At 33.9% G+C, this 25,756-nt stretch overlaps 1 protein-coding gene and 1 non-coding gene across 8 annotated transcripts in view; one reads left to right on the top strand and one right to left on the bottom strand.

Annotated features, from left to right (window-relative positions):
- Positions 1-25,756, bottom strand: part of LOC103019313 (sodium channel protein type 2 subunit alpha) — a 150,178-nt gene that overhangs the window by 17,890 nt on the left and 106,532 nt on the right. For all 7 annotated transcript variants that reach the window (XM_057550729.1, XM_057550732.1, XM_057550728.1 and 4 more), the window contains 4 exons: positions 22,823-23,302; positions 12,992-13,112; positions 4,534-4,688; positions 2,765-2,938 (listed from right to left, as the gene is read on the bottom strand). In XM_057550729.1, the coding sequence (XP_057406712.1) occupies positions 2,765-2,938; positions 4,534-4,688; positions 12,992-13,112; positions 22,823-23,302 (930 nt within the window). The remainder of the gene's footprint in view (positions 1-2,764; positions 2,939-4,533; positions 4,689-12,991; positions 13,113-22,822; positions 23,303-25,756) is intronic.
- On the top strand, positions 5,574-5,679 carry LOC114238063 (U6 spliceosomal RNA). The gene has a single exon (XR_003623491.1). It is a non-coding gene; the product is annotated as a U6 spliceosomal RNA (small nuclear RNA).

Genomic DNA, 25,756 nt, shown 5'->3' with positions numbered 1-25,756 from the left:
TTTCCTTTGAAAATACATAGAAAAATCATTAAAGCTATATAAACTAAAAAAAGATATTTTCTCCTAAAGTGCACCTGAATCTCAAAAGTAGAAAAATGAAAACAGATGTGTAATATAGGTTTTAAGAATATGGTGTTAGCGTATATTTAAAAAATACATTTTTTAAGAAAAATAAGTGAAGCACAGAGAAAATTTTTACAACAAAACTTGACTTATTCAAACTAATTCTGCACATGTCATCTGAGATAGAAAAACCTTTAAATTTAGAAAAAATTAATCTATAAAAATTTCTGAAGTGGTTTTTATATTTTTCCTAAAATCTAAACTTTTAGGCTTTGTAAGTCTCCTCTTCACATATAACTGAAAAATAGTTACTGAATTATCATTTGTTGTGAAGATCTTCTACATATAAAACAAGAGGACCTATAGTATTTTATCTTCTCTAAAGGCAAAATGAAAAAGAGCTAGGCATAAATTAAAGGAGGAAAGATAAAAGTTAGACATAAGAAAAAAAATTCCGAACCGGGGCAGTATTTATTGGCTAAAGAAGTAGTAAAATATTCAATTTTATATGTCTTGTGTAGCTGAATATGAAAAGGAGATACCTGTAGACCCTCTTCTCTTTTTGATCTTTATTGGTCTTTGGCCTGTAAATAGTGATCTCCTTCTATTCCATCACTGACACCTCCACCAAATTTCTCTCCCTGAAAGAGTGAGCTTTTCTTGTCACTTTCCATAGACAATTCTTTAGCGGCTTCATTACTAAATCATAAATCTAAATCTCTTTGTATGGCATCTCAGGTCCTTCAACCTCTTCTCCAACTTACCTTTCTTACCTTATCATCCAATTACAGAACGCTTTCCCTCACTTGTTTTGTGAACAAGCCCTGCTTGGCATGCATCAGTGTCTTTAAGGCTTTGGTGTCCTTCCCCTCATCTGTACCTGCTGACATGTCATCCCTCAAAAGCCAGCTCACACTGCACTGCCCTCATGAAGCCTTTGCTCCTTCCTCAGTGAAGCAGACGGCACTTTTAATATAGATGTCATCTTCTCATTGTATACTATCTGTCCTCACTAGTTGTCTGTAAGCTCCCATAGGCCCAGAAAAATGGCATTCATATTTGTCTCTTCCATAACAAAATAGATGCTCAATAAATATATTTGACATAAAGCAAAGTATCGATCAGTTTAATACATTATCATAATAGTTTTCTTAAATCTAAGAAGGTAAATATCAGGATATGCTGGGTAATATGAGTAGCAGCTTATAGACTTCAAATAGATTTCTCTTAAGAATTTCTTTATATTTAGGTAGTGTTGACTTAATGCCTTTATTATCACATAGATATATTAAATGCCAGATATTTTGATTAAAAATCATAACCACATACAGAAAATAAAGAAAAGTATCATCCATAATCTCATTATACAAATAAAATAACTGGTATTGTCTTGGTATATTTTTCCTTTGTTTGTAATGTCCACACATATGTGGTTTTAAGTATTAGTTATTGTCTTATTTCATTGCCAGTAAACTTTTGATATAATTCTGCATGTAGCTCTATATGTTATTTAAGAATAGATTTGCTTTAGGTAGATTCAAGGGAAAAAAGATATTTTTGTCTCTTAAATTCAAAGAATTCTCTTTGTCTCTCACAAATTTTTTCCTCTGTTTGGTGATTAGAAAACTCTTACTAAATTAAAAGTTGATATATTTTTCACCTGAAGTTGTAAAAAATAATTTTCTCCATGAAAGGGTCCACTTATTTCTCTGCTAGCATCATATGTAAATTTTATATTTCAAAATACATCTTTAATTGCCAAGGAATTATTATAATCAACAGAATATTATCTTTAAAGTACACTACTTAACACATTGTGCTTTCCTGAAAATTCCAGAGTCTTCCTCCTCCGTTAGCTCTGAGCATCACCCCGTCCCCTCCCCCCAGGTTTCCTGTCCCCTATTCTCACTGGCTCGCCTAGTCTTTTCTAGACAAAAGGCCTTTAAGTTCCTTTCTAGTCTTTCAAAATGGACTATTAATTTAAAGGGGGTTTAAGAAGTAAATCTCCAAAACTAAATGAAAGTGATTTAAAAAAATTTTTTTAGTTAAGATATTATATGCATTAAAAAAGGTGAGATCTTCCTCAAAATTTTCCCTCAAAAATCAGGGAATAACCTCATATTCATATTTTTAAAGTTTCATATTCTGATACTGCATCTTTATTTTCAACACCATCGTGGTTTCACAAAACTTTTAAATAATTGGTCCACAGCCAATCTGTTTCTACCATCATACAAATCAAGAAGTGTCTCTTGCTATTTGGACTTTCAAATTGTTTTGTAATTAGTAATCCACCTGTGGGACAAACACTTTGCAACAGGCTCTGGTGATGATGAATATAGTAACATCAAAGATGCCCTTGAAGAATTTAAATACAGTTATTGTATGAAATGTGAGAGTGATAAAAGCAAAACTTCTATGTTAATATATTATTTTGTATAACTTGGAGTCTTAAATATTAATTTAAACTAAATCAATACATACAATAATTTCCATTTGACTGTTTCATCTCTGAAAGTATATACATTTAAACCAGCAAAAAAATTATTTTGGGGCATTTTCTTATTGGGAAGATGGGAACCATCATTTATATTTGGGGCCATGCAGTACTTACTGAGTGTCTTTTATGTGCCAGGCACCATTGCTAGCACATATCATTCACATGCCAACAGAATGAAACAAGAATGTGCAGAATACTCACATCGACAATCAGGAAATCTAGCCAGCACCAGGCATTGGTAAAATACATTTGAAAGCCGTATGCAACCCACTTGAGAAGCATTTCCAGGATGAATATATAAGTGAAAACTTTGTCAGCATATTCTAACATGGTCTTAATGGTTTTTCGCTGTTCAATATATATATCTTCAAAGGCCTGTAAGTGAAAAAGCTTCACTGAATTTCATTTTCATAAACTGTCTCTAATTAGTATTTTATTAGAGAAACACATGCTGCAAGCCTCTTCTCAGGTGCTTAAGGGTGGAACACTTTGTGCTTCCCAGAGCTGCACTTTGCTTTATAGTTATCTATATGCAAATGACTGTTGACTGAGCATTTATCAACTAATTAATTCAAATAATGTTTAAATTTTGGTATCAGGGTACCCCAAAAGAGCTTAAAATTTTTGAGACTGCCAGCTGCTTCTCTCTATAGCAGGAGGCAGAAAATCATCTGCAAGCAGATCTGCTTTGTTCAGTGCAGAGTTGTGGACTGTAGCCCTTCAGTAACGCAAATGTAAGGCAAGGAGCCCCCTTAGCCTGGGAAAGGGGAATGGATTATGATCTCTAGCTTTCTCCTCTATCTCTCTTGCTCAATCTGGGCATGTGTGTGGTGTATATCTAGAACCTCCCTTTGTCACTATTTTGCAGAGCTCTTTGGAAAGGGAGGGGGAATTCATTTGCAGGAGTCCCTAGGCCTTCTGGAATGAAAAGAGCATTTATCTAATTCAGTCCTCTTATAAGAAAAACTATCAGGGTAACCTGGTGGTCTGGATCAAGGAGAAAGGAGAATTTTTTTTTTTTTTTGAGAAAAGGGGGATCTGGGCTTGTAAGTGGGGCTCAATACAAGGGCCTAAGTGCTTTTCAGCTCTATCTATAGCTGAAGCTAGAAGTCCCTCAGAAGCCAGCCTTTGTGCATGTTGGTGCACTTTGGTGAGCTCTGACTGGGTGTAATTGATAACCGTGAGCTGCTACAGCAAGGGCACTAGTCACCGACAAGATGTCACAGTTCCCTCTCTACTTGGCATTAAAACACAGAGCTGACCCTCTTTGCTCCAAGTACGTGACAGGCTGCAGGATCCTTAATCAAATCAGAGGTGGGCTTTGAAGCCTCCAGATATAATGCCATGATCCTCCTACTGAAATCAACTCACCAAACACTAGCAACTAATAGAAAAATAAACAAATAAAAGAAATGTAACCACATTTACATTACCAAATGGAAAACGGGACACACTGCTTTCATTATGTTAATCAATATTTTGACCAAATTGACCATTCTGTGGAATGAAATCAGATATAAAATAAGTTTGTAATGCTTTCACTTTGCTACTCGTTGGTAATTAAGTTAGTTTACTATTTGCCATTCAGTGTGATTGGCACTAGTGAATCAGCATGAACAAGACAGGTGGGTTTTATGCAGCAATGGAGCTTATGTTAAACAGTTTGATATTTAGCTGATAATCCCATATCATGTCTACATACTCATTCTTAACAGGAACTAGTTCTGATGAGTAAAAGAAAGATCCTTCCTTAAATATTCACAAAAAATCATACTGATCTAAATTTGATTCAATCTGAGGCCTATTCCAGAACAATGAAAATTGCTATTTAAGTAGTGTGCTAAAAATATCATACAATGTCTCTCATATTCACAAACACCTTTTTGTAAAAACATGTAAGAGGAGGTTCATTAAGGGGAAAGGTGAAGGATTTCAGGTAAAAGTAAAAGAGCAAATCATATTTCACCTACCAGTGCCCCACTGCTGAGTAGAATCATGAAGACAATGAAGGTTTCGAACCAGTTATGCTCCACTATCTTATAGCAAGTTTTTCTCAAGTTCCACCAGAGTTTCCCTTTGCCTTCTTCTATGCTTATCTGACAACACTTAAACTTCCGCACACAGTCTAAAATATGTCAAAGTAAATGAAGAAAAAAATTACTCTTTGATTATGTATATTTGTGTTGGTGTGAGATTCATCTACATTATTACCTGATATATTGTAAATAACTTTATTTTTTAATATGGCTTTCACTTGTAGAAATAGAAATCATCTATCCTTTTTTTACTCGTTCATTCAACAACTATTTTTTAGTGTTTATGGGACTATTATAATGAATTATATTGCATTATAAAAACATATTATAGAACAACAGAAAGAAGTAAAATCACCAAAAGTTGATATTTCCATCCTATCCTTACCCTATGAGTATGATTCCACTCATATACAGACTTTATATATATTTGATTTCTAATTAGTTAACTTAATGGTATAATATAAACATTTCCCTTTTTGTTACAAGTAAATAGAATTTTGAAAGGTTTCACATGCTTCTCTAAATAAGATTACCAGACATAACCAAAATTTATATAAAGATTCCACTATTATTGAATATCTTTTTTGTATTTAATTTATTTTTTTATACAGCAGGTTCTTATTAGTTATCCATTTTGTACATATTAGTGTATATATGTCAATCCCAGTCTCCCAATTCATCACACCACCTATTATTGAATATTTATGTTTCTTTAACTCTAGCTATTATCAGCAATAATGTAATAGACACCTTTGCAGTCTACTATATCAAAGGCTTGTCAACAAATATTTATTGAATAACTGTTTATTCAAGGAATTATATGGGACAAATTATAAAACTAGAATGTGTAAAACACAGCCTTGCTCTAAAAAGAGTGTGTATTTTGAGTAGGGGAGATTTGCCCACAGATATTACAGTTGTAGAAAGCAAAAGAGGTATTGTGAGAGTTTACCAGCAGATTAATTTCTAATACTGCGCTCACTTTGGCAGCACATATAAAACACTGGAATGATACAGAGAAGATTAGCATGGCCCCTGCACAAGGATGACAGGCAAATTCATGAAGCATTCCATATTTTTTACAAGGGAATCCCCATAAGGTTAACAGCTGATCTTTCAGCAGAAACTCTGCAAGCCAGAAGGGAGTGGCAGGAAATATTGAAAGTGATGAAAGGGAAAAACCTACAACCAAGATTACTCTACCCAGCAAGGATCTCATTCAGATTCGATGGAGAAATTAAAACCATTAGAGACAAGCAAAAGCTAACAGAATTCAGCACCACCAAACCAGCTTTACAACAAATGCTAAAGAAACTTCTCTAGGCAGGAAACACAAGAGAAGGAACAGACCTACAATAACAAACCCAAAACAATTAAGAAAATGGTAATAGGAACATACATATCGATAACTACCTTAAATGTAAATGGATTAAATGCTCCAACCAAAAGACAAAGACTGGCTGAATGGATACAAAAACAAAACCTGTATATCTGCTGTCTACAAGAGACCCACTTCAGACCTAGGGACACATACAGACTGAAAGTGAGGGCATGGAAAAAGATATTTGATGCAAATGGAAATCAAAAGAAAGCTGGAGTAGCAATTCTCATATAAGACAAAATAGACTTTAAAATAAAGACAATTACAAGAGACAAAAAAAGGACACTACATAATGATCAAGGGATCAATCCAAGAAGAAGATACAAAAATTGTAAATATTTATGCACCCAACATAGGACAACCTCAATACATAAGGCAAATGCTAACAGCCATAAAAGGGGAGATCGACAGTAACACAATAATAGTAAGGAACTTTAACACCCCTCTTTCACCAATGGACAGATCATGAAAAATGAAAATAAATACGGAAACACAAGCTTTAAATGATATATTAAACTAGATGGACTTAATTGATATTTGTAGGACATTCCATCAAAAATCAACAGAATACACTTTCTTCTCAAGTGCTCATGGAACATTCTCCAGGATAGATCATATCTTGGGTCACAAATCAAGCCTTGGTAAATTTAAGAAAATTGAAATCTTATCAAGTACCTTTTCCGACCACAACACTTTGAGACTAGATATCAGTCACCGGAAAAAATCTGTAAAAAATACAAACACATGGAGGCTAAACAATATGCTACTAAATAACCAAGAGATCACTGAAGAAATCAAGGAGGAAATTAAAAAATACCTAGAAACAAATCACAGTGAAAACACGATTACCCAAAACCTATGGGATGCAGCAAAAGAAGTTCTAAGAGGAAAGTTTATAGCAATTCGATCTTACCTCAAGAAACAAGAAAACTCTCAAATAAACAACCTAACCTTACACCTAAAGCAATTAGAGAAAGAAGAAAAAAAAAAACCCCAAAGGTAGCGAAGGAAAGAAATCATAAAGATCAGATCAGAAATAAATGAAAAAGAAATGAAGGAAACGATAGCAAAGATCAATAAAACTCAAGGATGGTTCTTTGAGAAGATAAACAAAATCGATAAACCATTAGCCAGAAACATCAAGAATAAAAGGGAGAAGACTCAATAGAATTAGAAATGAAAAAGAAGAAGTAACAACTGACACTGCAGAAATACAAAGGATCATGAGAGATTACTACAAGCAACTATATGTCAATAAAATGAACAACCTGGAAGAAATGGACAAATTCTTAGAAAAGCACAACATTCCGAGACTGAACCAGGAAGAAGCAGAAAATATAAACGACCAATCACAAGCACTGAAATTGAAACTGTGATTAAAAAACTTCCAGCAAACAAAAACCCAGGACCAGATGGATTCACAGGCAAATTCTATCAAACATTAAGAGAAGAGCTAACACCTATCCTTTTCAAACTCTTCCAAAATATAGCAGAGGGAGGAACACTCCCAAACACATTCTACAAGGCCACCATCACCCTGATACCGAAACCAGACAAAGATGTCACAGAAAAAGAAAACTACAGGCCAATATCACTGGTGAATACAGATGCAAAAATCCTCAACAAAATACTAGCCAACAGACTCCAACAGCACATTAAAAGGATCATACACCATGATCAAGTGGGGTTTATCCCAGGAATGCAAGGATTCTTCAAAATACACAAATCAATCAATGTGATAAACCATATTAACGAATTGAAGGAGAAAAACCATATGATCATCTCAATAGATGCAGAAAAAGCTTTTGACAAAATTCAACACCCATTTATGATAAAAACCCTCCAGAAAGTAGGCATAGAGGGAACTCACCACAACATAATAAAGGCCATATATGACAAACCCACAGCCAACATCGTTCTCAATGGTGAAAAACTGAAAGCATTTCCACTAAGAACAGGAGCAAGACAAGGTTGCCCACTCTCACCACTGTTATTCAACATAGTTTTGGAAGTTTTAGCCACAGCAATCAGAGAAGAAAAATAAATAAAAGGAATCCAAATCGGAAAAGAAGAAGTAAAGCTGTCACTGTTTGCAGATGACATGATACTATACATAGAGAATCCTAAAGATGCTACCAGAAAACTACTAGAGCTAATCAATGAATGTGGTAGAGTAGCAGGATACAAAATTAATGCACAGAAATCTCTTGCATTCCTATACACTAATGAAGAAAAATCTGAAAGAGAAATTATGGAAACACTCCCATTTACCATGCAAGAAAAAGAATAAAATACCTAGGAATAAACCTACCTAAGGAGACAAAAGACCTGTATGCAGGAAACTATAAGACACTGATGAAAGAAATTAAAGATGATACAAACAGATGGAGAGATATACCATGTTCTTGGATTGGAAGAATCAACATTGTGAAAATGACTCTACTACCCAAAGCAATCTACAGATTCAATGCAATCCCTATCAAACTACCACTGGCATTTTTCACAGAACTAGAAAAAAAAGTTTCACAATTTGTATGGAAAAACAAAAGACACCAAATAGCAAAAGCAATCTTATGAAAGAAAAACAGAGCTGGAGGAATCAGGCTCCCCGACTTCAAACTATACTACAAAGCTACAATAATCAAGACAGTATGGTACTGGCACAAAAACAGAAATATAGATAAATGGAACAGGATAGAAAGCCCAGAAATTAACCCATGCACATATGGCCACCTTACCTTTGATAAAGGAGGCAAGAATATACAATGGAGAAAAGACAGCCTCTTCAATAAGTGGTGCTGGGAAAAGTGGACAGCTACATGTCAAAGAATGAAATTAGAACACTCCCTAACACCATGTGCAAAAATAAACTCAAAATAGATTAAAGGCCTAAATATAAGGCCAGACACTGTAAAACTCTTAGAGGAAAACATAGGCAGAACACTCTATGACATAAATCACAGCAAGATCCTTTTTGACCTACCTCCTAGAGAAATGGAAATAAAAACAAAAATAAACAACTGGGCCTTAATGAAACTTAAAAGCTTTTGCACAGCAAAGGAAACCATAAACAAGACAAAAAGACAACCCTCAGAACGGGAGAAAATATTTGCAAATGACGCAACTGACAAAGGATTAATCTCCAAAATTTACAAGCACCTCATGCAGCTCAATATCAAAAAAACAAATAATCCAATCCAAAAATGGGCAGAAGACCTAAATAGACATTTCTCCAAAGAAGATTTACAGATTGTCAACAGACACATGAAAGGATGCTCAACATCACTAATCATTAGAGAAATGCAAATCAAAACTTCAATAAGGTATCACCTCACACTGGTCAGAATGACCATCATCAAAAAATCTACAAACAATAAATTCTGGAGAGGGTGTGGAGAAAAGGGAACCCTCCTGCACTTTTGGTAGGAATGTAAATTGATACAGCCACTATGGAGAACAGTATGGAGGGTCCTTAAAGAACTAAAAATAGAACTACCATATGACCCAGCAATCCCACTACTGGGCATATACCCTGAGAAAACCGTAATTCAAAAAGAGTCATGTACCACAATCTTCATTGCAGCTCTATTTACAATAGCCAGGATATGGAAGCAACCTAAGTGTCCATCGACAGATGAATGGGTAAAGAAGATGTGGCACATATATACAATGGAATATTACTCAGCCATAAAAAGAAATGAAATGGAGTTATTTGTAGTGAGGTGGATGGACCTAGAATCTGTCATACGCAGTGAAGTAACTCAGAAAGAGAAAAACAAATACTGTACTGTAACACATATATATAGAATCTAAAAAAAAAAAAAAAGGTACTGAAGAACTTAGAGGCAGGACAGGAATAAAGACGCATATGTAGAGAACAGACTTGAGGACACGGGGAGGGGAAAGGGTAAGCTGGGATGAAGTAAGAGAGTGGCATGCACATATATACACTACCAAATGTAAAACAGACAGTTAGTGGAGAGCAGATGCATAGCGCAGGGAGATCAGCTCAGTGTTTTGTGACCACCTAGAGGGGTGGGATAGGGAGAGTGGGAGATGCAAGAGGGAGGAGATATGGGGATATATGTATACGTATAGCTGATTCACTTTGTTATACAGCAGAAGTTAACACACCATTGTAAAACAGTTATACTCCAATAAAGGTGTTAAAAAATTTTTTTCTAATACTGAGCTTTACAGAAAAAGTGGATTTGGGGCTAGACTTTGAAGGATGTGTAAGAATCAGGTCTAGTATATGGAGTGGTAAAGGAATGCAGAAAAAGTGATATTAATAAACCTTGGTGATGGAAAAGTCTAGAAATTGTATGAAGCTGAGAATTGGGAGTCAAGACTAGAAAAGGCCCTCTAAAGCCAATCTCAAAAGGACCTGAATGATTCAGTTAGAGAACTTAGATTTTATGTGCTATCTAATGGGGAAAACATTGAAGGATTTATTTGGGAGTTATGGAGATTTACCTGATAAGAATACTGATTTAGAATGATCTTTACCTGCACAAGGCATTGGATGACTAGAAGAGAGAAGATGGAAAAGGAGTCCAGAGTCTATGAGTTCAATCAACTTAACATTAAAGAAAGTGAAAGCAAGGATAATGCTAGTGATAGTGGTCAGGAATCAAAAGATACTGCTGAGTTGACAGGACCTGGCAGCACACAGTATATGGGGGCGCTGGGGTGTGAGACAGGAGTCATGACATAGAGTTTTAACCATGACAGAGAGCTCTTGTTCAGTGAATAGAAAAATGGAAACCTCATTTTGAAGGAGCTTAATATTTTAATGCATAAATATTTAACAGATGCTACTTTATAATGTCAGCCAGATCATATCCTTTGTTTCATGAATATTTAATGAAGTCCTCTTAAATGTTATTTGTTTCTCAAGAAAGAAAGAAATAGCATTGTATTTCTTGTTTCTTTGAGGCAAGATCTTTTTCACATTTCTTGACTCCCAAAGGATTAAGAAGAATTACATGCCCTGAAAATATTTGTTGTAATGAATTAAATGGAACTGGATTTAAGGGGTTTTTTTTCCCCTAAAGAGGATATGGGATGAAAAAACACTGTTTAACATAAAAAGACCAACATTAGTGGGAAGGATAAATGCCAAATTTGGGATAGTGATTCACTTCTGAGAGGAAAGCAAGGGAATGGGATACTGAAAGGGTACAAAAGGGGCCAAATCTGTATCTGTTTTATTCTAAAATGAAGAGTCTGAAGCAAACATGACAAAAATATTCAAATTGTTAAAGTTGGTTGGTGGGTGTCTATGTATTATTTCTGTTTTCTATAATGTTATGTTGGTGACATTTCATACTTAAATGCTTTTTTTTAACTTCACAAAAGACAAATGTTGATATTACCATAAATATTATTATGCATATATTGTGACCCTGAAAATAAGCTAATTGTCTGGGAAGGAGTAATAACTAATACTACAGAAATTATTTTTGTGATATACCACTTAAATGTTTCGTAAAGTCATAATTTTTTTCATAATCAACGTCACTGAAACATGTGCAGAATTTTGGAGGAAATAGTGAAGAAAAGTGGCTTCCCTCATAACTTATGCTGAACAAATAGCTCTTCCTTGAAATAATTTAAAAATTGGCAATTAATATATAAATATTTGTTTTCTCCAATGCATTTAAGTCCAAAAGCAATAGATGTATGTAACATAATCATCTGCAAAAGCCTTGAATCTATTGATATCAATTTTGATTTCTAACATTTGTATAATCACATATTTTTAAAGTTAGCTTAAGTCTAAATTAAAACAGCTTTAACGTTCTTAAATGAAATGAAAATGAATGAAACACTTTTAGAATTAGTTGTAATTAAATAGCATTACTACAGTCATTATTAAAATAAACTTTTGTTTAAGCAATTACTATTGAATTTGGGTCTAAGACATAGTATGAATTGTTAAATAGCTGTTAACTAAAAAAATGAGTTAAAAATGAAGTGATTCCTAGGGCTTTAGAGAAAAAGTTCTGTACCTACAATAGTAATAAGGAATTTCATACTCCGTAATATTGCACTAAGTTTTTATGTCTCTTTGTATGTAGCGCATTCCCACATTGAATCTGGATTGGCGACTCTGCTTTGGTGAACAGGACAGAAGCAAACCTGATGTAAGTGGAGGATTAAGTGCTTGGCATTTAGGCTTCCTCTCCTGCTCCTTTGCTTTCGCTATGAGAACAAGCCTGGGCCAGTGTGTGGATGGAGCTGAGTCAGGCAGCAGTCTCATCTAAGACCTCAGCCGTATGACTAATCCTAACCAAGATCAGCAAAACCACCTAGCCAGCCATGGGCTTGTGAGCAAAAATATACATTTTTTTGTTATATGATAAGAAGTTTTGGGTGGTTTGATACACAACATTATTGTTCAAGAGATAACTGATGCATACCTCAAATAACATAATTTTAGTTTTCTTCACAAAATCCTCTTAGTATTACTCTAATGGCATGGATCCCTGTATTATGTAACTCAGTATATTTTGGCATTTCATTATCTACAATCTAGTATCATTCAGAGCCAATAAAAAATATTTGACCTTGACAGATACAGGTAATTGTTATTCATGGACAGTTTGAAATGTACATTAATCAATTCATACCCATTATGACCTAACAAAACAGTAAACAATAAATTACTTCTTTGATTTAAAATGTTTTTCTTTTTTTTAAAAAGCTAAAGAGAGAGATGTATGATTTGGCTTTCTCTCCTATCAAAGATTCTAGCAGGCCACCAAAAAACCCAGATGGTTAACAGCATTTCTTAAAGTTGAACAGGATTCACAAAAGTAGAATATCTGATTACATAAATCTTACCTTTTCAAAAATCATCTTTGTTTTGATATAGAAAAAGCAATGAACAGACAAGTAAAGGAACAGTTGTTGGATAGATATGGACGATTAGAGCGAGCCCAGGAGAGAGAGAATAGATGGCTAGATCAGAGAAGTCTAATGAGCGTACACACATTGTTTCCTCACCTTCCGTAAAACAGGCTTCAGGTTCCAGAGATTCTTCAGGTTCAACCTCAGGTTGTTCTCCCTCAGCGGGAGCTCCTATGTCAACAGTGCTGCCTTCAGATGAACTAGTTGCATTTAGCTTCTGAAAATCAATTCCACAGAAAAGCTTTTAAAATATTTTCTTTAATCTACAATATAAAAATTTCAAAGGCGTGCCCTTAAGTCTTCTGTATTCATTTCCTTGATCTGTAATTTAAGAATATCTTAAACATAATGCCAGTCCGCTTTAGTAGAGGTGGGAGTCACAAGATTAGATACAGCACCACAAAATTTTTTCCTTTAAAAATATGGTGCTAACAACTTAAATAATTCTTGATTAAGCTCCTGTATAGAGAGAGATTCTGAAATAAAATCATGCAGAGAGCTTACGTAAGCTGCCAGAGTAGTAATGTGGTCTGTGATCTTGCTTTTGTAAATTAGTTTGCAAATGGTCTAGTTTGTTTTATTCTAAAATTGTGACCCAACCAACAAAAGCTTTATGAGTGTATTTTCATGTCAAATGCAGAAAAGAGTTGATCAAATGCACATAAACAGCAACAATCTAAATTTACCCACTTTTCATTGACATGAAAACATATACCACTTGTTGCTATTAAATATATTCTATAGTTTTCTAATTCTGAAAAGAGCAGCACATTGTTAGCTTTACAGCAAGAGCTGATATTTTGCATTCTCTTTGGCCAATGCACTCCTGTGTTTCATTGTGCATTTGGAAACTACTTGTTACTCTGGCACTCCTACCTCTCCAGTTAATAAAGGCAGAAATGAATCTTTGGTTGTTGTTTTGTTTTCCTTTAGGCTAAATCAAATACCACCAAAAGAAAAATATAATAGAAAGAAGTTGTTTTAAATCTTGAAATACAACAAACTTTAGCCAGGTCAGGTCGTTCATGGGATCAGTATCAATGAAGGCATCCAGTCTTTAACCTGGTCTTAAAATGCTGCAGGAATGACACAGGGCCAGGTATGAGTGCCACATGGAATCAGAGTAGTTTGGGCCACAGCATTCTCGAACCTGTTACAATGTTATTACCATTAGTGCATAACATTAGGAAATGGCTGAGCTGATAGGAGCTACTTTATAAAGGGGATGAGGTAAGCATATGATAAAATGCACATTGAAATATGTTGAACCCACTCTAAAATAGATGGTGTAGTCAGTACTGGAAACATTATATTTGGGCTAAGGATTCTATGGATTTCCGGAGGAAGCTGGTTCCTTTATTTCCTGAAAATAATTTTCTTTATATAAAATATTTCCTTGGCATAGTGGTGCTGATAAAGTAAAAATATTTACATAAGCTATAGATAAGATTGAAAATGTTTTTGTGTGTGTAATTTAACAATACCAATGATAGAAGCATAAATATTATATATGTCTCCTCAATTAGAACTTGTTCAGGATTATTTTTAAATCTAACCAAACTACTTAAATCAAGGATTATATATTATAAGGTGCCTGAAGTTTGTTGATTTCTTTTTCTACTCACCAAGTATATCACAATACTAGACAGATACTCAATTATAATATTTTTACTGTTAAAATTTGAATATATTTTGTTTTAAAATGAAATATTATATGACTTTTTCTAATTTCCTGTCCTTCATCTTTTGATTAGACTCTTTGATAAGTGTAGCTGTGTTTATAAACATGTAATTGACTAAGAAATGGCTAAATTATCCTATCAATCCCATCCATCTGATTCACATAAAGCTGTTACATATTAGGGACCTGAAAATACTGATCTTACCATTTACTGGATATTGAAACATGACATAGGTAATCAGAATAAGTGAAGCTTGGTCATATATAATCTAACTACAAACAGCCCACAATAACAAATGGAAAACATTCCTTTTAGGAAAAAGGATAACACTGCAATTACAGATTGGGGGATGACCTGGGGGTAAATAAGAATCCATATTCAGGGCGCTTCACATTGGCAAATGCTTGCATCAGAGCCTGCATCAGTGCTGGCTATATTACACGTCAGGTACTCAACAAATTTTTTTTAAAAAATGAATGAATGAATGAACTTCTTCATAACAGAATGAAGGCTAGTCCTTGACAGTGATTGGGAGAAGTCACCAGACAACCATATTCCAGGGAATCTTGGTTCAAAACTTTCCAAAGGATCTCTGTAACATCAACTACAATGCCTTTCATTTAGTGCAGTGCCTTAGTACTGACATAGAATTAATAGATATCTTTTTAATTGAAGCCAAACATTTATATATTTAAAGGTCAAATCATTACTTTTTCAAAAGTACAACATAAAAGTATTCTGCTTTTCTAGAAGATGTATCTCACCAGACAATCTTTCGAAGCAAAGATCATGCTTTTGCCATCTCTGCATCCCTAGGACCCATCACAATGTTTGTGTTTAATAGATGTTCATTGGGTAAATGAATGAATGACCAATGCATGCACTATTTTATTTTACCACTAACTACTTCTAACACCCCCTATCTAATACTTACTTTTACATTCAAGGGAATACATATAATATTCTCATGTAAGTACAGAGAAACACAAATCCTTCAAGATTCTAAATTGTGTAGGTAATGACCAACAACCCTTAGAATTTGAAGTGCTGTCTCAACATCAGGCTTCCAATTAACCAGACCTATGATGAAACTATGAAATAAACTGTACTTTAACTCTGGAGTCAGGAAAACTAAGACTGACTCATTTTGACAATGTTTTTCCTGTTTCTACTCTATGCACATGGATCTACAATCCCAGCAAAGAATGGAACCTCTCTAAGGAAAGGCAATATCTCATCCTTCTCCATCTTCTCCCTGATGTGGAACAGCAAAGGATCTACCTGTCACATTTATTACTTGAATAACTTTATTTGGTTTACAAATAAAAAATCTAGGGTACACATTAATCCTCAACACCAACCAATCCAGTGTCTAGTTAGAGAAAGAAATGTGGCTTTAATCATCTTGTCAAAAGTCATACTGAGTCAGTAGCTGGACTCTAGGTCTTCTGTCCCCCACTTTGCTAGGATTCCCTAGAGAATTCCTTTGATGATCCATAAGTTAAGCCAATCTTTATCAATTTAAAACATTTAGTAGATGTGATATGTAATTAAACATCGTAGGTTCAAGATAGTGTTGGGATACTGTTGATTCCCATGTTTCATGACCATGAACTTAGTATTAGTTTCTTATATTCATATCTTTATATGTATTAATGTAGAGTGAAGCTAAATATATGTTGGGATATTTTATAAACAAAAGTTTACTTTAAACAATAAGCCTGAGATATAGGCAAGAAATTCTGATTTATAAAATCTTTCTTGATAACATCAATTCAATGACTTTCTTAAAATCACATAAGAGGCAAATATCATAATATCATAAAATATGTTGATGAAAACAGTTAAAATGTATAAAGAGCCAATAAAAACCAAAGGAATCAAATTAAGAATATAAAACTCTTCAGCTTCAGATAAGGTCATAATTAATGATTAATTCCAACTACAGAGCAAATTCACCAATCAGAATTATCAAATACACATCATTTTATAGAATTATTAGTACTCATATCTTAAAAGAAGAATTTTCAAATAAAGATTATTTGTAAATTCTCCAATCTAGGCACCATTCACTGTAAAATGGCACATGAGTAAGAGGCCAATATATTAACTACTTAGAAACAGAACCAGTTTTTTTATTTTCAAGTTCCATTCTTCCCTTTGGTAAAATTTAGATGTTTAGGTTCCTTTTTTATTATTTGTGCTTATTTGCTGGAAGACAAGTGGACTGAATGATGTTGTTAGAACAGCCCTTCCTTACTCAACCTTTAAGAAAATATGGATGTTCCCTCAATGTCGGGATAGTCAAGAGATCAAACAGGAATAACAAACTGTTATTTGCTATGCCTGGCATTGACAATCATTTATTTCCAGATGAAAATATTAGCTGAAATTTTTTTTTAGTGAAAACTTCATGTTACAGGGCTCTTACTATTGAAAATCTGCTGGATTCCTCTAAGTTCTGGGGAATTATAATCATAGGAGTTAAACAGGGCAGAATCATATTTTGCTTAATGATGTAATAAATAAATTTCAAGACACACAGTATTTCACTTCGCATTTTTAAACATTATACTTCTAACTTTTACTTTCCAAACTATTGTTAAACATTTACATGCCAAACTCATAGTCCTTCTTTCAGAAAGTAAAAGTATTTTTGAAAATAATTAATCACAACAGAAAAAGGGAGGGAAAACATCACTTCTTGTTAAATTTTTCAAAGGCACACTTTTTTTTTCTCATTATGAAGTTAAGATATATTTTTGAGAAAATGTAATTAGTAAATATTGTATATATTTTGGGGAAAATGCATATTCTAAACTTAGTCAATAAAAGAAATTGGAATTATTTTTAAAAAGAGATAATTCAAATATAGATTAAATCAAATATTCCATATCTAACTATTTTGGTCACCACAAATGGCAATGTTTTGTTCCACATGGATCCTAATCTGTACTTAAAGAACTCTAGGTCATTTTACATGAAAAATCTTAACATCAAAACAATGAAAGTGATGGTTATGCTTACTTTGGGATAGGCCTAAGGCCAAAGTGATACATTAATACTAGAAAGGAACTGCTCTTCTTAATAAGGAAGAAAGCAAAATCAAAACTATCATTATCATCGTACTACATTATCAGATAATCATTTTTGTCTTTATAATAGATACATTATAAAATTCTATAATCCATAAATAGCAGGGTCTTAAATATTTCTTGGGATGGCAAAAGTAACCCTTATGTCGTGCTGACCTACCCCTCAGCATATTACCAGTGCCCCAAAGACACATGTTTGGCCAATTTTGCTCTTACATTAAGGATATTTAGAGCTTTTTTTATCCTTTAATCACTATCCCACTGGAAAACTTTCCCTTGAAGACTACACATTCTCCAGTATAAAATTATAGATGGGTTTCTATTGAAACCACTCTACCACTGCTTACCCAAACCATCTCTACACATCCTTCTCTCCCTTCCTAACCCTTGTGTTAGAATTCAGTATACTACTCTTTTAGGGAGCAGACAATGTTTTCTGGCCAGAGACATATTCAAGGAAATTGGAAAGTGTAATAATGTGAGGGTGAGAATAAATGAAGTCATTTGCATCAGTTCTACTTAGTTTGTGTTCCACCACACTTACTCCAGCTAAATCTCTTAAATACTGGTAGATGATATTCCTGATTGTCACTTTCCCTCATATACCTCTCTACACAGGAACTTGGAAAATGATACTCAGAGAATAAGAAAACTAACTTACCTCTTTCTAAGAAACTGGGAAAAACAAGCCATTATCCTAAGGAGTCAAATCTCACACTTTTCTGAAGAAGTAATATATAATAGGAAAAAATAATTCTCTCTAGTCCCTGTGTATATGTTTTTAGTATGTATCTGTGTTTAGTTGTGAGCATTTTTTACCTTGGGACTCACTTTATATGACCAATGACATTGGTTTCATTCCTCCAATATATAAGGCATTATCTTTCATGAATGTAGAGTGCCAGTGACTGAATATTTTGTTCCAAGATACAAAAGAATGTTCCCAAAATGGCATGATTATCGCTCCTTCCAAAGAGGCAAATATGCTTATGTTAGGGTTGTTTTACAATTTTAATGGTAGAAGGAGAGGAAACTGCATCTAAGTGACAAAGCATTTAATTAACATTGCTTGAAAATAATTAAATTGGGTCGAGCAATTTGGTTAACATATTTTAGCACAAAACTGTGATTTCAACATCAGGAAATGAAAGGTCCTCCGAATGGAGCCCATAGAAAGGTGTTACATTCACTGCCTTAGTTGCATGACTAGGAGGTCCCTTCATTTAATAAACACAAAAGGAGCAAAAGCTCACACTGATTCTCTTCCTATATGAATTTGCAGTGCATGATATATTTAAATAATATTCTTCAAGAGAAAGTTTCCCAGCAGGTCTGGATGAAATAAAGGAGAGACAAAAACACCAAGTACAGAGGAGCAACACGATGAAGAAAGTGGATTCCAGATCTCTTTTCAGAATGAATATACCACCTATAACACTGCTTTCCTTCTTTCCTTCGTTCCTTCCTTCCTTCCTTCCTTCCTTCCTTTCTTTTGGTGTAGAAAATGTATTTCCTTTTCTTTCATTCTCAAGAGTTTTAGGGGTAAATATCAACAGATTCTCCAAGGGAACTGTATTCTAAATACGAAGTACTTTTGGTAAAGTGCTAAATAGAGAGATGACATTTTCTCTGAAATGAAGCAGATAAAAATTGTACCCATGCTGGTAGCAGCCAAAACATAACATTCCAATTCATTTACATTCTAATCACATTAAAACATCCTTTAGGAAGTTTGCACATGAATAAGGGATTGCTTTAATTTGCAGATTACCCTTCAGAAAAATTTAATATGACACTGAACGAAAAAATACCAACAAAGTACACTCATTGGGGCTTTATTTATTTAAGAAAAGGGCAGGGGAGAGAAAGCTTTCTGCAAGAGTTTTTCAAAGAGTATCTTATATTTCTCCTTTTAGACCCTTAGCACGTTCAAAACTCTGTAATGTTAAATGGTAATTAAATAATCCATAAAGGCATGCACTTTTACTTTTCACTGAATGTAATTTCTATAAAAATCTATGTAAGAAAATTAGCAGCTAACTCATTTTTTAAAAAAAGTTAGGGTTGCCAGACTTGCCTGACCATGCTTTATGACTCGGCATAAAAGCGGCTGTGCATGTTTTTATTTTACTGCCAATGGACGGGCAAGGAATGTAGCTGAGTAACATGCAGGCCGGTCAAAATTCATTTAGAAACTAATTATATTTATATATGTACAACTTGCTTAGGTAACCTGGGTAAAAGTGGTGGCACGAGCCTCTGGCTGGTTAAAAAACACCAGAGCTGCATTCTTGATGGCTCCAGCTTGATTTTACCCCTGTGAGAAGTAAGAACGGTAAGCAGTGAAGGTCACCATATTGCACTAGTAAATTTCACTTTGAAAAATAATCATTGCGGCTTCAACATTATTAAAACTCTATAAGAAAAATCAATCATCCAAAATCACAAAGTATGAAAGGAATTACATTATATATAGTCAAAATAACGAGTTAAAACATATAATTAAGATATGAATTTAAAATAATATACTCTAGAGAATCTACAGAAAGCTGTCAAAGAATCACACAAATTTGGCAAAGATGAAATAGAAGAGGATTTAGTTCAAACACCTAAACAACCTCTGGGTCCACTTGGTTAGTCTGCCCTATAAAAAGGAATTCATTAGGCATTCCAAAAATTAAAAGGTGCTCCATTTTTTCCTTTAATTTTTCAAATCATTTAGAAAAGAATGTCAATTAGCCTTATTCCATTTATTAATACTCCACATGTGATATTTAATAGCACAATCCAAACCCACCAGTTAAGGAAATGACCAGACAAAACTTGAAGGCAGAACACTAAAAAGATATCTGAGGTGGGAATATTTGCAATTCTTGAATAATTATGTCAGTTCTCTTTTGTTTTCTAGTGTAGAGTTACAAGGTAAAATACCAAAAAGTTAAAACGTGCATAGTCCCTTCCTAGACTATTGCTCTAGTCCTTTATTTGTTTATGAGCTTATATTTAGGAAGTTTGATATAAAGCCATAATTAAAAATTTCACCAAATAATAAATTTTAGCACACAAGTAACAATCACTATGATGGGAAAGTATTGAAAGGACTCTACAGTTAAAGCAATAAAATAATTCTGTCTACTTTCAACTGGCAGATCAGTTCTCTGCCTCCAATTCCAAAGTATTGACTTCACATATATTACTTTGGAGTACCTAACTCAAACAGAAAACAGATGAAAAAGTTTAATGGTAACAAGAGAAACTGGGAGGAGAGTTTGGATTTTTCCTTCTATAAGCCCCACCTGAACTAGATAATTCTCTAATGTCAAACACAATGGTTTGAGATGAGGCAAAATACATGCTCCTTTGGAGAAGTCTGAGGCTTTAAAATTTCTGAAAATTAAGAAGACTGGATGATGAGTTAACCATACCTCAAAAGATACTCAGCTGGAAGTTTAAATTGACTGATGGCTTCAACATTTTATTCTCCATAATTCATTCTTAGTTAATATATTTTTTACTAGATAAAAATAAAAATTGACTTCTGTACTGTAAGGGAGATATTTGCTATTAGGTATAATGTCAAAATAATGAGAGGGGAATATATATTAAAATTTAATGACCGAATTCTATCTTCCAAATGCTGACTTTAGTTTCTAGTAATATACAATGCCAGAAGTTAGTCCCCACCCTTTCAGCATAGCCCAATCAAATATGCTTATCCAACATTTTATTAACTAGATCTTAAGATATTAGTCAGTTTTAAAATAATGATCTTATTAGTGAACAATTGAGTTCAACTAATTACAGCAATTATTTGTCCCAGGCTATAAGGTTTTAAAATTTTCCCCTTTAATCTCATCTGTTATTTTGTGAAACTAGTAGCTATGGCCTTGTTACCTATATGCTAACTTTAGTACCTATATTTAAACTTTCTCTGAATTTCACGTTTAACATCTACTTCTATGTAATCACTGAATTAGCAATACTACCTATCTTACAAACAAGAAAAACGGAAATAGCGTCTTCTTCAGTAATCTTATAGAATAAATATAGTAATACTGATTGAAATATCTAAGGTTCCTTTCTTAGAAATATATTTTTTGCTCATAATTTTATTAACTGATCCTTAATTTTTGTGACTTTGTTGCACTACTTAAATTGTACCCTTCAGCATCTCAAACTCCTCCAAATCATCTTTCTTAGGATGAGAATAATAATAGAGGTCTTTTTGTTCCCTGCCAATCACTTCAAATGACAAAAAAGAATGAATCTTTGTTTTTCGTTGTTATTTTTATTTGTTTATGCAAGCTTTATTGTTGGGAATTCTGTCTTCATTTTTGTGTAGTTAAACATTAAGGTTTTAATTCCTTCTTCTCTTTATTCCCAACTCTGTGCTTATTAACCTATAAACAAACCAAGAACATATCCTGGTATTTATACTCTTCTAGTAAATCAAAGAATTCTTTAAACTACCAAGACTCTTAACTGTAGTTGGTAAATTTAGAATTTTACATTCTATAACGTATCAAGGCTTTTTGTTTGTTTAGAGAGCATGTACTGGGTTCAGTAGGGTTAAAAACATTTTCAACCTGATTCTTCATCACTACCTTCACTTCCTTTAAAAAATTATTTACTTCAGGAAACATGAAACTATATGTAAATATCAAGCCAATATCCCAATCATACTTCCATTAATAAATATGCCTGTGAAAACTAAATAAGGTCACAGTTTATAAATTATTCCATAAGAGCCAAGAATGTAGCAAAATGAGAATTGGAACTGCCCTCTCACCAAGTATTGTTCTAGTACATACAAAAAAAACACCATTGTGGGAGAATTATAAGGAAGAAAGTGTATAAACTGAGGCACTGTTCACAAATCAAAAATTATTTAAAATCCTCAAAAATTCATATTAATCTGAATATTCATATTATCAATAATTCAAAATGGTGAATATTTGAAAAAATGAGAACATATCATTTGTCTAGTTATATATTAAGGTACTGTCAATTTATCTATCACCAATTTTGCCATAGAAATTGTGTCAACAGATATTTCCTATTTTCTTACAGAAAGAAAATATAATTTTTAAAAGTCTGATAGTTTAAAGCATACATAACACCAAAATAACTTCTGACGTAGAAATTCCTACCTCTTTGCTTTCCTCCATATCTGACTCGCTGCTGAATTCTTCAGTATTTAAATTTTCAAAGTCAGATTCTCCAACAGCAATTGGTACAGTCACAGTGAGGCTGGGGTTGTTTATAAAGGACATGTAATCACTTTCATCCACAACATATTTTTCTACACTGCTGCCTATGCCACTGGTAGTTCCATTTCCATCTTTGAGATAATTGAGGTCTTTGCCTATTTCTATGGTGGTATGGTTGGAAATACAGCTGTCTTTTTTGTTATTTAGATCTTCAAGAGGTTTAATTTCATCTAAAGCTTTCTGCTTTCTAACAAAGGCTTTCTGAATAAATTCACGTATTTTTCTTTTAACATAATCAATTCCTTTCTGCATCCTTCCCACAGCAATCTGGAGATTATTCATTTCATTATCATCATCAGTGGCGGCAAGATTGTCAGAACTGAATGAACTCAAGAGTAAGGCCAGGAAGAGGTTCAGAACCTAAAACACAATAGGAAAATTGGTGATCAAAACATTCTGTTGTTTCTATTGCTCCAAACTACAAATTTTCCAAAACTGTTCTTACACCTCACTTTTTGCTGATAGGTATTCTTTCTAGTTTATGGTAAACTATCCTGAGGAAAGAAAAAGGTGAATGAAATAAATACCTGGCCAACACAAAATAATACTATTAACACTAATTCCTTTTTAGTCATTGCAAAATTACTGAAACCACTGTTGCATACAACTTCTATATTAAGTTCAATTCCAAATTTAAAATTTTAGCTATCTAGATAACTATACAGTGAAAAAGAAAAAAACCTTTTATTGGGATGTTAAGTAGTTTCCCCATGTAACTTGGGTTTTCCAGGACACTGATAATTTATTATAGTTTTATTCCTGAAGCCAAAGATGATTCCAATATATTTAAATACGATTTTATTTTTATGTGTTTGTACCAATTTTTGCACTTTAGATAACTTGTCGATTTAAAAAAATATATATACCTACTGCTAGATCAAAGTTCCCAGTTTTTGGTTCAGAAAATAATGGCCACTAGATTTATACAGTGGTTGGAAATACTATAAAGAAATGGTTAGAGACCACTAATTAGTCTATAACTTGGGTCTCCAAAAATAGGACCCACTGATATGAGTGAGTGAAAAGATTAGTGACCATAACCCCACCGTGTACACTCAAAAAGAGGTAATTTACTAAGGGACAGAGTACTCTCATGGGCACAAGACCAAGTAATATAATTTTTTTCAGAATTTGATTGATAATGTTCATGAGTCCCTGACTATTCAAGCATACAGAACAAAAAAGAAGGATATGGCCCTGAAGGGATCCAAAGACTAAAAGTAAATAGTACAGAAGAGGAATCCTAGGAAAAATTTTAAGTAAAACTCCAATGAAAAGGATGCTGCATTCTTGCTATATTTCTATCTTTCCAATAAGCTAATGAGGCTCAGAGTTCCTTTGTCTAACCAGTATGAGTTAGTCTAACCAATTGTGGTAAGAAAGGTAAAAACCTATGAGACCCAACAGGGACTGCACATAATTCTGTGAGTCTGTATTGACATCTTTCAATTGCTATACCATGTCTGCTAGTATTCATACTAAGACCTGCTCCTTCATATCAGAAATTTACCAATAAAGTTATATTTTATTGTGATTTGCCTTAACTTACTTTTTGGATGAAAAAACAGATGCAAGAGAAAAAAATTAAATGCTACATTTGGGTTTTATCCATTATAAAACTGAATTTTGGTACCATAATTTTTTTCTAGATTTGATTTCCTAAGGTTTATTAATGAACTTTTCTATTAGGAACTTTTTCTTGACAAATATCAATCAACCTTCCCAGAGTGAGATCCAACTTATAGTTCCTCTTCAAAGCATTGGAACAGGTACCTATTTGTGTCATTTACTGTTATATCTATATGGCCTGCTCCCTTTTCTCATTAGAATTATAATGTTGGGTAAGAATCCAGTTTCTGTCAATTTTCCCAGTGCTAATAGCTTACTCAGGGACTGAAACCTGGAAACCTGTCTCACACATGGTCATGGGCAGACCTGATAGCTCATTGAGTGAAAATGACTCACACATCCCCCAGTCTTGCAATAATAATTTCCATTTGGGGTTCAGGATTGGAATGTATTGCACGTATCAATACTGTCTCCATCCTGATTCTTTTTTTTTTGGCCGTGCCGCGGGAACGCAGGATCTTAGTTCCCGACCAGGGATCGTGCTCCCTGCAGTGGAAATGTGGAGTCCTAACCACTGGACCGCCAGGGAAGTCCCTCCATCCTGATTCTTAATTGGTGAGGAGAACCCAAAACTTTCACATCCCTCCTGTGTGCTAATGCTCCACCTTCTCTTAGACATAGACGAGACTGCGGTGGCTACTCTAGAAGTGGTAATCTTCAAAAAATCGTATTTTCCTTCTGCAGCACTTGCCTTGAACCTATAAAAGGATTTCTGGCCATAGTGTTAGCAAACCAAGAATAACAGCCTGGGGAAAAGCAGTCTGTGGCCAAACCTCTGTCTTGTCTGTGGACTAGGCAGTGGTTACTCACACTTCTCGTGGTAGAGCACCGTACAGAAGTTTACATGTGTTAAACAGGAGGTTATATCAGCTTGTCTTTGGGGGACACGACCCTTTCTGGTGAGGATGAGAAGGAAGGATTGTAGGAGGCACTGCATCAGTTTCAGTCAGTCTTATTTAAGCAAATGTGATATGAACACATTTCCTTAATAGTGGTAAACATGACAGATACTATTACTACCTTAGTTACTCCAGAAAAAATATCCAAGATATCACAAAAGGAGGAATATGTTTTAACTTATAGTAAAACAAAAAAAAAAGGGAGATTCTTTAATTTTTTAAAAAATGTACAGAATTTAGGGCTTCCCTGGCGGCACAGTGGTTGAGAATCCACCTGCCAATGCAG

Source organism: Balaenoptera acutorostrata, chromosome 8 (genome assembly GCF_949987535.1).
Source record: "Balaenoptera acutorostrata chromosome 8, mBalAcu1.1, whole genome shotgun sequence".
In the NCBI taxonomy this organism is placed as follows: Eukaryota; Metazoa; Chordata; class Mammalia; order Artiodactyla; family Balaenopteridae; genus Balaenoptera; species Balaenoptera acutorostrata.
The sequence above is the reverse complement of the archived record's forward strand: the minus strand, read 5'-3'. Positions and strand labels throughout refer to the sequence as shown.